The following is a 20,559-nucleotide window of genomic DNA, read 5'->3' on the forward strand; positions in this document are numbered from 1 at the left end:
TGCTAGACTTCAGATCCATCCAGAAATTTGTTCTGTCTCCAGCAGTGGCTAATGGGGGATATTTATAATACAAGCACTGATTTTGGTAACTTGGTCTTGTATGTATACAGAGATACTTGTGTAGATACACCTGTAGATGCAGAAGTGTGTTCTTTGATAGGTGCTGAAGAGAAAATCCTTGGAGAGTTTAAAGAAACGTATAGCCCAAGTTCTCCTGACTTCCATCTGCAAGCAATGATTCAGTCAGCTGGTAAATTGGTTCTTATTGATAAACTTCTTCCAAAAATGAAAGCAGGAGGCCACAAGGTCCTTATCTTCTCTCAAATGGTGCGCTGCCTTGATATTTTGGAGGATTACCTTATACATAAAAGGTAAGATACTGCATATTCTCTCTCCTATTATTGTTCTCAGTGGGCATATCTTTGAATGTTAGTGCAGGATTAATGATTACAGCATACCAAAGATAGGAATTTTTTTCCTTTTTGCTAATCACTGTGTAACTTGCTGTGTTCTGTGATGGCTTATCATTTATTCACCAACAAATGAAAAACTTCAGAGAACAACTAAAGAGAGATTGTTGAGTAAACCATGTGCCTTCAGTTTGTTGCTTTTTCTATTAAACATTCTTGTATGTATGTACTGTTTATACATTGCCTGTTAGAAACCAAGTAAGTTCAAGCTCAGCACTTTTCATTTAAACCCCAGGAAGCGTAGAACGTGCTCTTTATTTATATCGTGTTGAACTTGGACCAGATAGGGGTAATGCAGCTCCTTACTCCCAACAGAACAGAAGTACAAAATGGTAAACAACTGGAGTTTTGGCTTTTATTAATGTAAAAATAAAAACATGCTTCCTATTTTTCCTAAAGTATTACTGCTATGAAATTTGCAGCAGAACTGAACTGCCAGCATAAAGCAGCTCCTGAGATCTGCTTTTGCTGTCGCATATAATAGTAGCCTTTGATTATACTGTTGACGCCACAGAAACTAAGAGCTTATTTAAGCACATGACTAAGTACTATGCATGAAGCCTTAGCATATAAAGTATAACCTTGAACTTGGTTACAATCAGTAGTTGCTATATCAACCTGAAAAACTATAAAAAGGCATACTTTTGGTTGTTTTAATAGTCCATTTGTTGGAATGTGCATACTGCTTTGAAGTGTGTCTGTCAGTGAACTACATGGTAATACAGAGTTAATGTGAAAAAACAAAAACTAGTAAAAATGTCAAGCCTTCCTGCAGTGGATACTGGAATGTATATTGAAAATCATTAGTAGATTATATTGATACTTCTTTTTGTGGTAATTTTATATAACTTCTAGGTTTCTATATTTTTTTGTTTCATAAAGCTATCTATTTGAAATGAGAGCTCAACAGTTCGTATGTTTTATTTTAATAGACTAATTTTAACTTCATAGTAGCACTTAAAATCCAGTATGGAAAATACTCCTTTTTCTGTGACAGTGTAACATCTAGACTACTGCATCATATCTACAGGTAGAATATTCTGAAATCCACAGAAGCTGAAACTTGCTCAATGTTACTGTTTGATTAGAAATGTTGGAGCACACACATGATTTCACTCAATACTTAACAGAATTTGTTGCTGTAGGAAATAGCTGCCTGCCAAAATGCCTGTGGTCCTGTGGATTATCTGCTGTGACATTTTATAGTTGATCAGAAGAAAGATGGTTGTGAGGCTTTTTGGCTAGTAGATACACATTCAGCATCTTACTCCATTTACAATGTACAGAAGCATTTGCTCACTTTTTAAGCATTTCACTTGATTTCAGAAGTTTCATAGGAGTCCTTGTAATTATGAAAGGTAACAGAAATGACAGCGTTACTTCAGGCTTTTAAATTTGCTGGTTTCAGTTTAGGAAGCCCCAGATTCACTGATGCCTTGATAAAGACTGTTAGAGGTGCTGTCCTGTCTTTTTTGTTCCATTTCTCTTAATCTTGACAGAATCAATATGTAGTTTGTCCAATGACAGCTCACCAAGTACTGCTTTCTGCTGATTACTTGGTTACCCCTAACATGTTCAGACAGTTTGGTATGTAATACAGAAGTACACTGTCCTGCTTCTGTGACCTTGGGTGGGGATCCAAGCATAATAGCATGTGAAAAAGCTCTAAGTCCACATGGGACTTCAGGTTATGGTATGTTTTAATGCAGCTAAGTGCCATGGTAATACATGTTTCCTGGTATGTGTGATCAGGTACTTGCTTTAATGGACAAAGTTCAGAAGAACTTGTCTTAAGTTTTGGACTTGCTGATGTGTATTAGTACCACAGATATGTGATTTCTGTTGTGATTCCTGGTTACGTTACCCACTGGTAATCAAAGTTAGTTTCTGTCACTTTTTATTCTTTACAGCAAATAATAGATAAGCAGGAGATCTGTTCTAATCCCCCTTTAAATCATGAAAAACTTTGTAATTATATGTGTGTGTGTCTGTGGCAATTTCCAGATACTTATATGAACGAATTGATGGGCGAGTACGAGGGAATCTCAGACAAGCTGCAATTGACCGGTTCAGCAAACCAGATTCCGATCGCTTTGTCTTCCTTCTGTGCACCAGAGCTGGTGGTTTGGGCATTAATTTGACTGCAGCAGATACATGTATAATTTTTGATTCTGACTGGAATCCTCAAAATGATCTGCAGGTAAATTCCTCTGAGCATAATAGTGAGGCCTAAGTCGTCAAACCTGGTTGATAGAAATTTGGTCACTTAGAATATTGTCTCTGTTTGGAACATGCATGATTGTAAAATGCTCAGGGTTTTTTTTAAGGCATGTATTTAATGTTTTTCAATGAATACTTTCTACTTGGATAGGAGACATCATCTGGGTTCGGCTGGGTTCTAACTTTTTCTTTCAAATTGATTACTCTTTAAAAGCACAACAGAGGTAAACTAAGTCAGTGAGTTGATAAAACCCTTAAGATTTTGATGACACTGTGAAGCCAGGGGTTACATTTGGCATACACTGACTAATACAGTTTATGGAAATAGAACTGTTCAGCTGAAACGTAACATATAGAAAAGGATTAATATGTATTAAGAAACAGTGAATTAATCAACTCTAGGAATTGGATGCTGAAATTGAATCCATTCTCAAGTTGCAACTCCTTTATCATTTGTATCTGGAGATCAGATAACTTAAGAGATAGCATGTCTTTTTATCTAGTGTTACTGCAAGAGAAATACCGTTCAGTAGCATTCAGCACAGATCATTCATCTGCATTTTACTTACTACACTGGTTTTAGAAAACTGTTCACAATGTGGAAAATGTCTGATAGCTTCTATTTACTTAAATGTGAACTGATCTCCTTTTGAGTTCATACTGTCATTTTTCAGTTTGTGCTACAGCAGAAAAAATACTTAGAAGAATCCTAGATATTCCTAGATAAGTCTAAAATCTTATTGCTGTTCTCCCTTCCTTCAAAAGGCTCAAGCCCGTTGTCACAGGATTGGTCAGAACAAAGCAGTGAAGGTCTACAGACTGATAACACGTAACTCCTATGAAAGAGAAATGTTTGACAGAGCAAGTCTGAAACTGGGACTGGATAAGGCTGTCTTACAGAGTATGAGTGGAAGAGAAAACAGTGTTGGTGGTGTATGTAGACTTATTTCTTGAAATAACTTTCCTTTTGCTTTTGTAATCATGTGGGAACTTTTAAATTACAGAAGCTACCATTTTTCTGTTGTTTGAATCTGTTCTGTTTTCTGATGTGGACTAACCATATAGTTGACATAATTTTAAATGTAGTCAGTTACTCTGATAAATCTTTCACTATTTCTTGCCTCTTAAGGTCCAAGATAGATAACGTCGAATTAAAACAAGGAGAAGAGTTTCCCTTTGTTTCCTTGTATCTTCTCATATTAATATAATGTGTTACTTTAATATGAGATTTACATCTAATATTAACAGGCGATTTTTTTAAACTTGCATTCCTCACAGTGTTGAGAATAGCCAAAACAAAAAAGACAACGTACTTGTGAAAATGTGTACTGTAACCATATAATAAATTAATTCAACTGTCAACTGGACTTTTCTCTTAGCTTTTAATAATCTAAATTTTAAGTTTATAAATCATAAGGCACAGTTAGGTTGCAGAAACATTGGAAAGGGAAAGAGAAATAGGAAAGACTTTGTTTTGTTTTTTTTTTTTCTTGATTGCCTAAAACCTATTTTATTTGCTCAGATCCAACAACTCTCCAAAAAAGAAATAGAAGACTTGCTTCGAAGAGGTGCATATGGTGCCATTATGGATGAAGAAGATGAAGGTTCTAAATTCTGTGAGGAAGACATTGACCAAATTTTGCAGCGTCGTACTAAAACTATCACAATTGAATCAGAAGGAAGGGGCTCCACATTTGCCAAGGTGCAGAAGCAGCAAGTTGTTCTTTAACAGTATAGAGCTGTAAACGTAGTTGAATGTTGTAAAGCTTGTGCTTTTTTTTTTCTTTTTAAAGTTACGTTTACTTTTATTTAATGTGTGTGTATGTTAGGTACGTATTTGGGGTTCTTACATCTATGTGTTTATATTAACACGTGCACATAGCAAAATCAGATTTGCGCATACAGATTGGGTAAATGCCAGATGCAAAGAGCATGCTTGAGCAAAGATGGCTAATAGGAGTGTGCTGCTTTTGAAAAGGGTAGGATTTGTGTGAGATAGAATGGACTGCGTTAACCAAGAATATTAAAACAGTTTTGTTTATAGATCTGTTTGTATTCAGATATATTAAGAGTAGGAAAAAATATATATAAGGCAATAATTAATAAGATTAAAAATTGTCAGGCTTATTCTAAAAATGCCTACACATAGGATATAATTTGAACCTTGAGCTTTTTGGGGTTTTTTGGGTTTTGGTTTGGTTTGGGTTTGGTTTTTTTTGTAAGAGTTTGAAAAGCAAAATAAGAAAGCTCCTAAAATAGCAGGGGGTGGAAAGTATATATATGTACATTGGGGGCTGAGAATGTAAAGTCTTAGCAGTAGTAGTCTAGGATAAAATGGGACCAACACACTCTAAATTTTGGTGGGTAAGAGAAAAACAGTAATATCATAGCATCCAAAAAGCTATGCTGGAAAATTGGATGAACAGAACAAAAAGTAAATTTGGACTCCTTAATTTCCAAAGTATGTGCAAATGTCAATCTGAACAAATACAAGTTCAGATAAATTTAAAAATACATCAATAAATATATATTTTTTTAAAACTCAGGGACTGTAACTGAGCTTGGAACATGGGTCCTTCATGAATGCAGTTGTGACAATAAAAAAAAAAAACAGGAAAACTTAAGAATATAAATGTATATTTACTATATTTAAAATAATATTTATAAATATTACTTATACATTTATTTAGGCTCTCTTACCTCTTGTTCTTTGTGGCTTAAACAAGAAATAGACTTCTAAAGGTCATCACCACTGTCTTTTTGTCAGAAGAGTTAGAAGTTTTTTGTATGTATTTACTCTTTTCCTATAAGAAGGATATCAGGGTTTTTTAAATGCCTTCTGAAATTAAGCTTATTCCATGCTCTCAGGCTTTGATTGTTGGTAGTTTAAGCACTCCTTTGAAATTTCCCTCAAGCGAGTACTTGTGCATGCGATGAAATCCCCAAATGCTGATAAGCCTCTTCAAAAGATTCTATTTTCTTCCATTCAAGTAATTTAGATTCAGACTTAGAAGCAGAAGACTCTTGCTGCTTAATGTTCTTCTCTCCTGATGGTGCATAAAAGTTCATTAGGTTTTTCTGATAGATTATGGATCTGGTTTTAAAAAATTAAGGGGGAGGAGAACTTTTGAGTTGCTTTGCACTGTAAGCAAGTTTTAAACTCGTAACAGCTGCTTGGGAGATTATTCAATGAAATAAGGTTATGTAGTCTTCGCTGCACTGATGCATTCAAATGCTACAAACTTTTGATGTAAGAGGTTGGTAAGATTTAGTTTTATTTATTACAGGCTAGTTTTGTTGCATCTGGAAACAGGACTGATATTTCACTGGATGATCCCAACTTCTGGCAGAAATGGGCCAAAAAAGCAGAAATAGATATAGATGCTATCAGTGGTAGAGTAAGTACTTCTCTTTTTTAAGGCATGTTTTTTCAAGTATGTGCTTGCTGTTGAATTCTGAAATAGGAGGTGCAGGATTTCTGGTGCTTTTTTAATTAATATTTCAACAAATCTGACTTTTTGTGCTGGTTAGTTTGTGCATAGGTAATCAACATGCTGATAGCTTTAGTATTTCCTAGCTCACTGCTGTCCCAAAAGAGTTTGGAGGTCTTTGATTTTTGTTGAAGATCTGGAAATGCTCAAAATTGTGTAATTGTTCTGCTTGCCCTGTTTCTCTGTAAATCCTGGGGTGGAATCTGCAAAGTAGCTGACTAAGAGTTGTATAAATTTTCGAATACTGGAAGTTGTGTCCTATACTTGAAGGCATTCCCATGCAGTCAGTTCTAAAAGGTTTCAGTGCCCCTTTTTACTCAGAGACTGCAGTGTAGTCTGTGTAAGTATTCAGCTCAGATGAGGTACTCAGTATTGTTTATAACTAATGAACTGGCATTGTGATATGAAGCCCATTTTTTTGTTGCCTTAAATACACAAAATGTTTTACTTGCTTTATGGGTGTTTACTGCCATGTCTTTACAAAATACCTATTAATGACATTAGAAACTGCTGTTTCTGAACTGAAACCATCTACTTAAGAAAAACTTATCAACTGTTTCTCTGATAAGGTTTGTTTGAAATTTTGCAGAACAGCCTGGTTATTGATACCCCAAGAATTAGGAAACAAACACGGCCCTTTAGCGCTACAAAAGATGAGCTGGCCGAGTTGTCTGAAGTGGAAAGTGAGGGTGATGATAAACCAAAGCTCCGCAGGCCTTGTGACCGTTCCAATGGATACGGAAGAACAGAGTGCTTTCGGGTGGAAAAAAACTTGCTGGTCTATGGGTATTGTATACATCCTTCTTCATTCTAGGAAGTTTTTTAAAAAATACTCTTTTTCCACATACTAAATTGTATTTATGGAATAACTTTTAGCTATATTGGCAATAACTTGGTGTGTATATAGAGAATTTATTTAGAATATGAATTTATGTGAATTTATCGTGCACCCTGTATAAATCTTTCTGAGAATTTGCAGTTGAAGAAACATTAAAGAGGAGAAGTGAAAACCTTTCTTCAAAAGAGGTTACGACATTTAATATGGGCACCACAGTAGTCTCTCTAAAAAAATCATTGCAATAAGTGCTGTAGGCAGGCTCAAAACTCTGTAAATGAATAAATATCTGAAATAAAGTCTTGGTAGATGACTTGATGTTCTTAATTGCAGAACATCTTGCGCTTCCATCAGGTGCAAATAGGAACTGGAAATCTAAACACGTTATTTTAAGTATACTTAAATCAGATATGTTGATTTGGAAATAAAATCTCAGGTCTTCTCTCACCCACCTTATAAAATAAATGACTGGGTTTGTTTATCAGTATGAGTTCCCATCAGTTTTGTGTCATAGAAGCTTAAAACGTTCATCCATATTTTTTTTTGTAAGCAGGCAAGGGTTTTTTTTGAAGTCTGTTTTAAACAGATGGAGTTTTGTTGCAAATGTTAATGTTACTTTCATGTTTCCACTCAGTAACTTAAGCTGAAGGAAGAAAGTGGAAGGCTAAATATTTTACAGAGAAATTCCCTTTTGTAATAGAAATCTACAGGCTACCCAAGGGTTTTGCTTCTAAGGGCTGATTTGTGTTTTACTTTGGACTAGGTGGGGTCGATGGAGAGAAATTTTGTCACATGGTCGCTTCAAGAGACAACTAAATGAACAGGATGTGGAGATAATTTGCCGAGCTTTATTAGCTTATTGCCTTGTTCACTACAGAGGGGATGAGAAAATAAAAAGTTTTATATGGGATCTCATTACCCCAACAGAGGATGGGCAAACACGAGAGTTACAGAATCACCTTGGTAAGGACTTAACGTGTTTCTGCAGTTCAGTAGCTTCGTATATGTGTGCCAGTGGTACTGGGATAAAACCGGCTAAAAATTCTTTCTGAATGTGTCCTACTTGAAATAAATGGAATTTATTCCAGATACGCAATTCAATTGATGGGAAAAGAAGTGTCATTTCTGCTTTGCTTTGTATTTGATGGCTTACCCAAATGGATTGGTATACTCTGTGTAAGCTTTCTTTTCATTTCAGTTCATAAGAACCTATTCTGTTTCATAGTAGGTGACAACACACTCCTTTCTTTCCCCATCTCCTGCTTTGTGCTTAGCTGGTGAAATGTGCTCCAGAGATACTCTAAGAGACTTAAAGAGGAAAAAAAATCATATCCAAAGTCTGTGATGCTAGTATTTTTTCTACACCGCAGGTCACAATACTGGTATAGGATACAGGAACTGTAAGTGTAATGGGGATCTGTATCTACATGTTGCTGTTACTATATTATATTTTAAATTATACAGGCTTATCAGCCCCTGTGCCTAGAGGAAGAAAAGGAAAAAAAGTGAAGACCCAGGCTAGCACTTTTGATATACACAAAGCAGAATGGCTTCGAAAATACAATCCAGAACATCTATTGCAAGATGAAGGATACAAAAAGCACATAAAACACCATTGCAACAAGTAAGCAGTAGCTGAAGTGTGAATGTCTATGTAAGGATTCTTTTTTCTTCTAATTCCTCATTTCTTAGAAGACTTTAAAATACTTGTGGCACTATCAAGAAAGAAGTTCTAATGGTGTTAGCTTGATTAGAATAAATAGGTTGCAGTGTATTCGAAGCTGAACTGAGTATTTCACATTCAAAATAATAGTTACAATTTTTAAAGAAACTGTATGTTCCTGTCTGTACAGAGAGAAAGGGAGAGACATCTAGCATTTTGGGGGAGCCTTACAGCAGCCGAAGGACTAAAGAGTTTGGGAGTGCTTAGCAGAGAAACTGAAAGCACTAAAGTTGTTGCCCCTCAATCTTATATGCTGTTTACCTGGCACGTTTTCTAGGTTTCTGAGAATCTGAGCTACTGGCTTGTTGAAAGCTCATTCATAATCATGAATGAGCTTGTTTTAGATAAACCATTTTTCTGTAGCAAACTTGTCATACTCTGCTTGAAAACTACGCATGGCTGTAGTCAAGACTGGAGATAAAGCATGAAGAAGCCATTGGGGTCATGCACCAAATTCTAAGTGAGAAGGAATGAGAAGGTGATGTGAAAGATGTTCGTTGTCAGCCTGCTCGATTCGTTCTAAAGGAATCTTCTAAGTAGGAAAAGGAAAATAGCAGTTTCTTCTTAGCAGTATTTTATGAAGCAAGTGAGGAGTGTTCTGCTAGCCCTGGTCTTTGTCTAGGTTTTGAAAGAATTTTTGTAATGAAATGATTTGTAAAAGTGATTGCAATAAAAAGTGTTAGATGACCTGAGTTGGAGGTTATCTCCTCTTAGAACTGAAGGAAGCATATTTTAGGAAAAAAGACTTGAAAGCTTTGTGATATTATAAAAGACAAAACAAAACCACCCACAACTATGGAAAGCTTTTAGAGTGCTAATATTCATATTTCTTTTTTTCTTTGTTTAGGGTCTTGCTTCGAGTAAGAATGCTGTATTACTTAAAACAAGAAGTCATTGGTAATGAATTCCAAAAGGTGTTTGATGGAATTGATGCCAGGTGAACTATAGAGAGGTTTTTTTTCTTGTTTATTTTAAATGTAAACTATGAAATGAAAATTCAGAAATCTTCCTAGATGTAAATAAGAGAAGTTAAAACCAAATATTTGTATCCTTAGGCTGTGAGAAAAATGTTTCTGTTTACTAAACACTTTGTTATGGACTTGACATGAGGAAATCCTGATTCCTATTTATGAGTTTAGCTATATACAGTAAAACTATTTTCTGAAAAAGTGAGTGAAAGATAGAATTATATACTTTACATTCTAATTGGCGTGTTTTTCCTGCCTCTTTATGAACACTTTTGGTTATGTGCTGCACATTCCATTAATTAATTATTTTATATTTTTAATGAAAGTATTACCATTTGGAAATTCTTGAACTCACTGATACAAGAGCTTGTTTTAATTCGATTCAGAATGCTGTTAAAAACATTTGTGGAAGAACAGTCCATCTCGTGCTATTAAACACAAAAGCAGATAATCCTTGGTTTGCTAAGTTTTGCAAGCACAAACTGCTAGGAGTTGGTGGAGTTTCCTGAGAGAGGAAGAATATTGTATGCTGGTTCTGCTTTCATATTCTTTCCCTGTTACTGGTCTCTGTCAAATACAAAATACCAAGCTGTCTGGGTGTTTTGTATTGCTGGTTTTAGGGTCCTATTAAATGCAGAGATGAAAAATTATATGCATCAGTTTCTTTAGGTTATCAGAAACATTTGTAATGATAAATCAATATTGTATTGTGTGGGATGTGTAACTTAGTAGTGTAACCATCCACTTTTTAACTGTTACTTGCTATTAAATAACAAAGTGCATTAAAAAATTAAACATTTCAGTCCTAGGACTCTTTACAACCTTCAAAGTAGTCTTTGTGTTAGTTTGCTGAACATGGAATATTATACATGTGTGCTTGAAGAGAGGAGTTTAAAAATCCCACATTAAGTAGAAATTTACAAAGAGAAAATAAAAATTTATTTCTTCCTCTGAATATTATTAATGTTGGTGTGCTGTTGGTGATTCTCCTTAGTGAAATTGATGTTTGGGTCCCTGAGCCAGATCACTCTGAAGTTCCTGCCGAGTGGTGGGATGCAGAGGCAGATAAGTCCCTTCTAATTGGAGTTTTTAAACATGGTGAGTAATATGGATGACTACATGTGTACTTCCCTATGCCTCAATATAAACACCCTACACTAAATTTTTTTGTAGCTTACTCTGAAAGTTGAATTTGTGCCACTTTTTTTGTCCCTTATAGGTTATGAAAAATACAACACTATCAGAGCAGACCCAGCGCTGTGCTTCTTAGAAAGGGTCGGCAAGCCAGATGAAAAAGCAGTTGCTGCTGAACAGAGAGCAAATGATTATATTGATGGGTATGAGCACTTAAAAGTGGGCATGAATGTTTTGGGGCCTTAAAGTAAACAAGACTGAATTTTTGTGCTGTACTTCATTCTCCTTTTAACTGGTTTTATACTAGTTTGATGTCATCTTTGTGAAGAATACTACTTTGATTTTACTCCCACAGAGTGGAAAAGAGTTAGGAACAGGGTAACAGAACCACTGAAGTTTGGGATTTCACAGTTAAGGGAAAAACGCAGCAACTTGTTAGCAAGGACTCTACCTTGTGTTGCTATTTTAGAAATACTACTTAGACAGTGAAGTGCAACAGCCTTCAGAGGCAGAGTACTACAGACCTATTTAACTTGATTTCAGGTCAGTCAGCTTGGTGTATTAGTCTTGTGTAGCTAACCAGTGACCCCAGTAGATCAATTTGAGTATCACTGATAACTGCTGACAGGGAGAACTGCTTTTATTCATTGTTTCATTGGTGAGGTTAGCAGCTGTGGTCATAAAGAACATTTTTGAATGAGATAGTGAATTGTGGGGGGCAGGATTCAAGCCAAAGCTGCCATGAAATATTTTCCTCATTTCAAATAGAAAGCTAAATACAGTATATCTAACTAAATTTAAATGAATTTTGCTTAATTGAAAAGAGTGTAAGGACTTCTGAAATGTTACTAAGATGGGTTCTTTTGTGTCAAAATTTTAACAGGGATGTAGAAGATCCAGAATATAAACCAGCACCAGCAATGTTTAAAGATGACATAGAGGTATAGTAGGCACCTATTAATAGCTGTTTTTAACACTTATAATGTAATACTTCCATCTTTTTGTTGAGCAGATTATTACATTTTTCTGTATTTCTCTAAATTGATAGAACTTAGGCCGTGTGTTACTGCAGTTGTGTGGGCGGCGGGGGATGGGAGGGAATTGTTGTGTAATCCTGTTGCATGCCTTGTTAGCCATTTGTCCAAAATATATGTTACTTTTATTCTTTGTCATATTCACAAATTGTCTGCAAGATGTAAGTTTAACCTAAATCTCTGGAGAGGGCTACATTTTAAATTTTGCTTCACTTCTGTTTTTCTACAGGATGATGTTTCATCCCCAGGTGATCTAGTAATAGCAGATGGAGGTAAATACATAAAACTTAAAATCTGAGCCAATTCAATCTCTTTTGAATTGTTTAATTCTCCCTAATTCTTGGATAAAATGTATGTAGATTGCCTCGTGTAGAACCATAGGCACCAGCAATGATTAAATTCTTTATTTTTCCTCTGACTTTGTTTTAATACAGATGGACAAATGATGGAAGGAGACAAAATCTATTGGCCCACTCAGTCTGCCTTAACAACGCGTCTTCGACGCCTAATAACAGCTTATCAACGAACAAGTAAAAACAGGCAAGCCCAGCAGATCCAGCCATCATTCCCAATACAAACTAATATGATGCAGCCTCCATATGAAGAAGCTGCTCTAAATCCAAAGATGGCTGCTAAGATTGAAAGACAGCAAAGGTATGTGCAGCATGCAAATACACATTTTTAGTGCATCCTTATTTAAAGAATATTGAAGAAATAATAATTGCTAGCTGCATGAAATAGTGGAAAATGACAGAATTTCCAATTTTTTTCTTGCTGATGAAGATGGACGAGAAGAGAAGAAGCTGACTTTTACAGAGTTGTGTCCACATTTGGAGTGGTGTTTGATCCTGACAGGGGACGATTTGATTGGACCAAATTTAGAGCAATGGCTAGACTACATAAGAAAACTGATGAGAGCTTAGAGAAGTACTTGTATGCCTTTATGTCAATGTGCCGGAGAGTCTGTCGTCTCCCCTCAAAAGAAGGTAGGTGTATATATTTTTACTTTGTTTTATCTTTAACTTCTGTTGCCAGTGCTTATCTTGAAGAGGTGTTTTTTTCATGTGTTCCAAAACAAAAATGGGGCAGAAGGAAATAAGGAAACGTGTGAAGTGCAAAATTGAAAGCTTATAATGGGGAGACATATTAACTGATTAAAACCATCTCCTTCTAGTATTGATTTGCAGTGGGGGTTTTTTGCCAGATTCTCATCTTTCTTTTGTTTTAATACAGAACTTGTAGACCCAAACATTTTTATCCAGCCAATTACAGAGGAGCGTGCTTCTCGGACTTTGTATCGCATTGAACTCCTAAGGAAAGTGCGAGAACAGGCTCTTAGACACCCACAGCTGTTTGAACGACTAAAACTATGCCAGCCAAACCCAGACTTACCTGTCTGGTGGGAGTGTGGGACTCATGACAGGGATTTACTTATTGGAGCTGCTAAACACGGAGTTAGCAGGACAGATTATCATATTCTTCGTGATCCTGAACTCTCATTTATGTCTGCCCAGAGGAACTATAATCAAAATAAAGTGGCACTCTCAAGGACTTCTACTCCACTCTTGCATCAGTACCAGATGGCATTATCTGCTTCTCCTCTTACACCTCAGTCAAGATTGTCAGATGCTAAAGTGAATGCTTTTGAGGACGCAAAAGCTAAAAACGAAAATCTGAAAGAGGATCCTCAGTCTTCTGAAGAGGAATCTATGTCTACAGAGGAGACACAGACAATAATGAAATCTGAACCTTTGAGTCCAAAAAATGGCACACCAATACAAAATACAGACCACAAACCTAGCATGAAGACTGAAACAGACAGGCGCATGGTGGCAGCAAGGACAGAGCCTCTAACTCCAAACCCAGCTTCCAAAAAACAGAGAGTCAGCAAAAGGGGATCTGACTCTAGCTCTGACTCAGACTCTGACTCGGATAGATCATCCTGTTCTTCCAGGTCATCATCTTCATCCTCTTCGTCTTCCTCATCTTGTTCACACTCTCGATCAGGCTCTAGCTCTTCATCATCTTCATCTTGTTCTTCAGCATCTTCATCCTCATCCTCATCGTCGTCATCGTCGTCGTCGTCATCGTCATCATCGTCTGAAGAGAGTGATAGTGATGAAGAGGAAGCACAAAAACGTGGTATGTGTGTAGTCTTATTTTTCCAGTATAACTCTTAAATGGAACAAGTTTATTCTTAATGGAAAAATGTCTAAAAAAGGATATTAAATTCCACAAAAGTAAACTTAAATAAACATATTTGCTTGATTCATCAAGTAAGTTGGAAGAATTTCAGGGATGCAGCATTTTCTTTGCTTCATATCAATGCCTGGGATGCAGTACTTAGGATTTGTTGACAGAATGATTCCCTAAGCAAGCTTACTGTGCATGTGGTTCATGTGTGGGAGAAGAGTGGAAAGGCTAATGTTTTCTGGAAATATACTGCATATGTGTATTCCCTACTACTTCTTCTTTTTTCTTTTTCTTCCTAAATATATAGGTTCTTTTGGTTTCCCTGTTTGTTTTTTCCACCCTTGCTCACCTGTCTTTGTGGCTTCCTCATTGTGCTTTCATGAAATCTGCAAGCTTCCTTCTGTCTAAGCTGTAGAGTAATATAAGCTGCTTTTTCTTAGAAACTGGAGGTGGTCAAGCAGTGTACTTGTGCTGAAAATTTTCAAACAATTAAAAATGGGTACTTGTTTAGAAAAGACTGAGGCAATTGTAGACCATGGGCCCAAATAACAGACACACTTCTGAAAGCTTCAAAGTAGAAGCAAAAACCTCTGATCAGTAAAGTGATGTAATTTTTTTTAATAAACCAACCAATCATTATTTAATACATTCCTTATTGTGATACTATGAAGTGTCCTCTACTTTTGCTCTATTGAAACTCAGAATGTGAAAAGATTCCTCCACTGTGTCATAACAAATGGTAATAGAAAAAGGAAGAGGATGAAGTTAGGCAGCGGGATTACAGCATAAGTAAATGAGCTATTTTTTTTTCCAGTACCTCGAGGAAAAAAGCATTGTGTTAATCAGGTGGATCCTCTTGTCTATGGAAATGACAGATGGAAACCGTAGGGTTAATTTACTGGGAAAATGATTACTGGGCAAGTAAAATGCCACTTAAACCAAATTATTAAGATGCTGCTGCCTATAGCAGTGGAAGGACATTTTCAGAGGAAACAGTTGTATGCAAACATTAAAACAGTGAGAGAAAAGGAATGCTTATATGACATAAATATTTATATCTAGATGGTGGATACTATAACATGTGCTACAGTCCACATATTAGGCTTGATTTCTGTCAGCTCAGTCTGTTCAGGCAAGTATTGTGCCATCCTCAGATTGCAAAATCTCATAAATCAGTCAGCCTTTCTTTTTGTGGCTGTTTTGCTGCAAGTTGGTGTTGAAGAGACTGCTAAATGCTGGAAAGTTTTCTTAACTTCATCTGTGTTTTAATATGAAGCCCAGGTTTTATTTCATATGTTGTACAGTGATCGTGGATCTTTGGCATACTTTTCACATTTGAAATGTCTTTTAAGGGAGAGCTAAATTGTATCGGATGACTTGATACATAGCTATTGTTGAGGACAAATTTGAGTTCTGTAGAATTGTCCCTCAGTGCTCTTACTTGTGCTGCTGTTACCTTTTCAGGCAGCACCTTTTTTTTTTTTTTTTTAAAGTTTCAGACTGTTTCCCCATGTCATAGTGAAACTTACTTTTTCCTCCATCCAGACAACAATGTAAAATAATAATGAGAGAAGTATAAGAAAGTCAGACACACAGTGGAAAGATACTAGGAAAAAATACTCTGATTAAAATTTAAAAAATTAAATGATGCAGACATACGTGTTCAAGCAAGAACACATTCATGGAACATCCAGCATTCCATCTAGTAAATGAAAAGGGCTGGGTTTTTTAAGTAGTATCCCAGTAGATTTGCCACGTTCTGGTGATAGACACTTTTCATCTCAATTTAATTCTGTATTTTAGTGCATGTTGGCTTACAAAGGAAATATGTTAAAATAAGTAAGGACTGTCTGTCAGAATACTCTGAAGCATGTCTGTTTTCAAATAGCTAAATATTCGACATGTTAAGCTCTTGAAATATTAACAGGAATATGTGTGGAATTTACATGCCTAGAAAAGAATCAGCAGTCATCCTGAAAAATCTAACAGATTAATTCTTCAGTTAAATTTTGTGTTTGGACTTTCTCTGAACATTGTTCTGTGTGTTTTGTCCACCTGAACCTCTTACAATGAGTGTTTAACTTCTTTACGATATCAGATTATATTAGTGGTTTTCTTTAGCAGAAGGAACCGCACATATAAAAGCGTATGATGAAGAGAGTGTAGCCTCTCTGAGTACAACACAAGATGAGACGCAAGACAGTTTCCAGATGAACAATGGGACACCAAATTCCAGTTATCTCCTACAAGGTGGATACATGTTGGCTGCATCCTACTGGCCAAAGGCAAGTTTTCAATACCACTTTGAAAAACAGGGTTGTAGGGGAAGGTGGGCTGTGACAATAGTATTCAATTAAGTATGTTAAAACCATACCACTGAGTTGTGGGGAGATCTTGGAAAAAACCAGAATTTTGTTCATGGTAGATTACAGTAAAATTATGACAAAGCATTTTATACATCACTTGTATAGCTGTATCTGCAAAAGAGAGAATGTTCACATAGGAAACAACTTTAAAGGAAGCATATTTAAGATCAAGATGAGATAATTTATCAGGTATTTGGATCATCTTAAGTCCATGAGAGGAATTGTTTAGAGTAGTCCAAAAGAATGTAAAAAATGAAACAGAGCAAGAAATTGGTCAAGCTAAGTATTACAACAAATTTCTTAATGGTAGTAGGACTCATTCAGCTACATTGCAAAATCCTAAGTCATGTTAAAGCATAGGCTGGCTGAAGCACTGAGGTAATACAACTTTTATGTTAAAATTTAACTATATGATTCTATATGTGAATTAGTGATATTCTGAACTATACTTTGAAAAGATACTAACACCAAGTGACTGGAAATTCATCTTGTTTGAAATAAATACTGAATATTTTTAAGCTCTTTAGTCATATCTGAATTTCTATGGCTGACACAGCTTGGAAGACCACAGAGCAGTTTCTGACGCTTTCAATTGCTAGCTTAACTAAGAAGATGAAGCAAAAATTGTGAATTGCTGGAATGCCAGCTCACTACATAAACTTCGACTGAGACATACTTTTGAATAGATTTCTGTCCTGATGTATAAGGAAAATGAGACTGTTTCGGACATTTTCTGGGTCTGAAAAATCTACTTGCTTTTATAGTCAGTGTTACACTTGGAGATTTTCGTGCGTGACTTTTTTTTAAGTGTAGGAAACCCCATATAATGTTAACTTCTATGACTTCTTTTGATGCTTATATTTTTCAATAGTTCTAAAGAAATTTTAGCATGTTTTATCATGTTTAGTGTGTTGCTAGGCATATGCTCTATATAAAAAAAAGTACACTGGCGTTCCAATAAAAAAACTATTTCAAAGTTGGCAATCAGCTTGAAAATTCAGAACCAGATCACAAGGTTGTAATGAAGTAAAAGCTTCAAGGTCAAGCAGTTGAGGAAAGTCTGAAAAGGAGAGCAATGCAGGAGACAAAAGGTTGATGAAATGGGGAAAAGAGATGTAGGATCTGAAGTTCAGGAGCTTTTAGTTGTTATTACGTTTGCTCCTTGAAGATGTTTTTAAATATAAATACTACCTTTCAGAATTTTTGAATGTTCATTTTGAGAAGGGGAGTATAACTTTCATATCACAGGTGCTTGGCAGATTGTGAAATAAGATATTTGGAGTGTACAAAATCAGACTTTTTTTAAATATAGGGGACGGTCTTGAACTTGGTAAAAAAATGTTTGCTTCCAGAACAGTTAATTTTAGCGTTCACATTTTTTATTTGACAAATAACTGCTCTCTGAAATTATCAGAAAACCTGGTAGTTTCTGGAGTCTACATGTACTTAGCTGATTGTACTGGGACTTGAGATTTATGTATTATGCAGGTGTGTGAAGTTGGATTTGTGTGTGGCATCTAAAGAGTGTGAATGAGTAATAATGTGGTTTCAAAAGCTAAAATGAGATGTGAATAAAAGTCTGTAGATTTCCTTTTATAAATGCTGTTTGACGGGTATGTTACGGTGCTGCAATTAAGTACAGAGATGGCTTTCACATAGTTTTACAGGGAATCGGTACAAGTCCAGGAACTTAGAAATCTTTTAAGTCCAAGTCCAGTGATTAAAAAGTTGTTATTTCTCTTCCTTTTAGAATTAGAAGATAATACATAAATGTAATGTGTACAGTGTTGGTAAGCATTACTCTTACAAAAATATTTTCTCTTGTTTTTTAGGATCGAGTTATGATTAATCGACTTGACAGTATTTGTCAAACAGTGTTGAAAGGTAAATGGCCTTCAGCAAGAAGGAGCTATGACAGCAATACGGTGGCATCTTTCTACACAACCAAGCTTCTGGATAGCCCCGGTGCAGCTGCAGATTACAGTGAGCCCAGCGCACCAACACCCCCTCTTGCAGGTGTTAAAGAAGAATATGATCAATCACCACAGATGTCAAAGGTGAAGAAGCATGTACGAGAAAAGGAGTTTACAGTGAAAATCAATGACGTATGTTTATTTTTATTGCCCTAGGACCTGATTGCGATTGCGGTGTGAGGCATGCTTTACCTGCAAGTGGCTGCCTGCTCTCACTCTCACTTCCTTCACACACTTGTTTGTGGGTATTTGGGTCTGCTGCTTCTGGGCATTGAGTGTTTGGGTTTGGGGTTTGGGGTTTTTTGGGTGGGGGGGGTGGGGTGGGGGGGTTAGTTTTTTCTTTTTTAATTTGCATAAGCCACTGGAAGGAATCGTTATTTCTCTCTCTGAAATTAAATTTTACCATTCTGGTGCTTCTTCAGAGAAGCCTGTTTTATGCTGTTTCTAAGAAATCTTGTTAGTAAGAAAAGGTATTTCTGTTGTTTGGTGTTTTAAACATTTCAGCATGTCCTATCCAGCAAGCACTTTATTATTTCATGGCCTTTTAGAGGTTATAGGTAAATTTCCCAGTTTAAATGCAGGCTAGAAGCTTCAAACATTTTTCTTGTCTGTAGTTTGAGACATGTTTGTAGCACACAAAAATGTATGAAAAATTCCTCTTGTAATTGGGTTTCACATTTCTTTAGGAAGGTCGACAGCTGTTCAGTGTCTGGATTTTTTCAGTTAAGATAGTAGATAATTCAAAATTTATATGCATATAAGCAATTCCATGACATTTCTGTTGAGATTTGTTCTTTACATGGACAAGAAGCAAGACTTGTTTTAAGGTCTAACACAATGTTTTCATTTTTCCTCAATTCTTCTGGAGTAACTGTATGTGAGAATCCTGATTATGAAGTAGTCGTTTCTGCTTCAGAAGAGACTCTTCTAACCCTAGCATTTATTTAACAGGAAGGTGGTTTGAAATTGACTTTTCAGAAGCAGGGACTGTCTCAGAAAAGGCCATTTGAAAGCGAGGAAGGTGCACTGGGACAGCAGCAATACCTGGCTCGGCTACGTGAACTCCAGAATGCTTCAGAAACCAGCCTTGTCAACTTCCCAAAATCACTTCCCAAATCAGGTACATAAAATGTTAGAGGGCATAAGGGATTAGTATTAAATCTTACTTTCTGGGTTCTTCTGTCGGTCTCCATGTATAGGCAGTGGAGAGAGATGTTTGCAGTGTTACTTGTTCTAAACTGCAGTCTTGGGGCAATTCTCTCCAGTGTGTTAAGGAAACCAGGCACCTAAGTTAAGGCACGAGGTTGGACCACATGAATACTCTCTCACAGCATCAGTTACTGTAATATTCATTTATTAGAAGGATGCCATTACATATTAGAAACACCCCCACAAGAAGATTTTAATAATTGCAATGTCCATCACTGTTCACTGACAGTAATCCATTTAACTCGGAACTTATTGTGGCTAGTTTCTAAGAAAGATGAAGAGTTCTAGATTTCGGTCTCTGTCAGTTTGCATTCTTCATATTCTTTCCTGTGTCTAATGTAAAGAAACAGTGGAGGATAATAATCTAGAACCAATTTTTGACTTACAGCCAAAAAATTAAAGTTATTTTCTTAAAAAAAAAACCCAAAAAAACAGTAGGTGTACACTGACAAGTAAAAACAAGCCTAAATTAAGCAGTTAAAATTTGGATTAAAATATTTGCAATTATTATAATTAGGTGCTCGATTTCACCAGCATCTGATTAAATGACTGCAATTCATTGAGATTGCATACATACATGGATGAGAACATTCCCTTTAAAAAAAAAAATACTAGCCTTCACTTGCATTTTGTACTTTCTTCTTCCTTTGCAACATACCATTAAGGTCTTGTTATAAACGTTTATTTAGGGATGTCTGCCTGTGTGTGTGCGTGTCTGTGTGTGTGCGTGTCTCTGTGTAATGTCAGAAGTTCTTAACAGCTCTCCTCCCTGTACAGATTTATTTGGAGGGGGTAAGGGGCAGTAATAGGAAGCTTTCATAGTAGAGTGGCTTTTCAGATCCTGATACTAATAGTGTTTTAAACAGTCATAAAACAATAGGCAATTTCTGTTAGATATTACATGTAGAAATTACACGCACTTGCACTATTTCAAGTAATTTTA

General features: G+C 36.0%; 1 protein-coding gene across 8 annotated transcripts in view; it reads left to right on the plus strand.

The window, feature by feature from the left end:
• CHD9 (chromodomain helicase DNA binding protein 9) overlaps positions 1 to 20,559 on the plus strand; it is a 101,948-nt gene that overhangs the window by 71,805 nt on the left and 9,584 nt on the right. For 6 of the 8 annotated variants that reach the window (XM_069793658.1, XM_069793654.1, XM_069793655.1 and 3 more), the window contains 19 exons: positions 161 to 371; positions 2,475 to 2,670; positions 3,456 to 3,623; positions 4,213 to 4,392; positions 5,978 to 6,088; positions 6,771 to 6,967; positions 7,780 to 7,979; positions 8,481 to 8,640; positions 9,587 to 9,676; positions 10,702 to 10,805; positions 10,927 to 11,044; positions 11,725 to 11,782; positions 12,105 to 12,147; positions 12,310 to 12,529; positions 12,659 to 12,861; positions 13,109 to 14,017; positions 16,190 to 16,353; positions 18,267 to 18,539; positions 19,359 to 19,527. In XM_069793658.1, coding sequence (XP_069649759.1) covers positions 161 to 371; positions 2,475 to 2,670; positions 3,456 to 3,623; positions 4,213 to 4,392; positions 5,978 to 6,088; positions 6,771 to 6,967; positions 7,780 to 7,979; positions 8,481 to 8,640; positions 9,587 to 9,676; positions 10,702 to 10,805; positions 10,927 to 11,044; positions 11,725 to 11,782; positions 12,105 to 12,147; positions 12,310 to 12,529; positions 12,659 to 12,861; positions 13,109 to 14,017; positions 16,190 to 16,353; positions 18,267 to 18,539; positions 19,359 to 19,527 — 3,774 coding nt within the window. The remainder of the gene's footprint in view (positions 1 to 160; positions 372 to 2,474; positions 2,671 to 3,455; positions 3,624 to 4,212; positions 4,393 to 5,977; positions 6,089 to 6,770; positions 6,968 to 7,779; positions 7,980 to 8,480; positions 8,641 to 9,586; positions 9,677 to 10,701; positions 10,806 to 10,926; positions 11,045 to 11,724; positions 11,783 to 12,104; positions 12,148 to 12,309; positions 12,530 to 12,658; positions 12,862 to 13,108; positions 14,018 to 16,189; positions 16,354 to 18,266; positions 18,540 to 19,358; positions 19,528 to 20,559) is intronic. The other 2 variants (XM_069793660.1, XM_069793659.1) reach the window with 2 other exon arrangements.

Source organism: Haliaeetus albicilla, chromosome 10 (assembly GCF_947461875.1).
Source record: "Haliaeetus albicilla chromosome 10, bHalAlb1.1, whole genome shotgun sequence".
In the NCBI taxonomy this organism is placed as follows: domain Eukaryota; kingdom Metazoa; phylum Chordata; class Aves; order Accipitriformes; family Accipitridae; genus Haliaeetus; species Haliaeetus albicilla.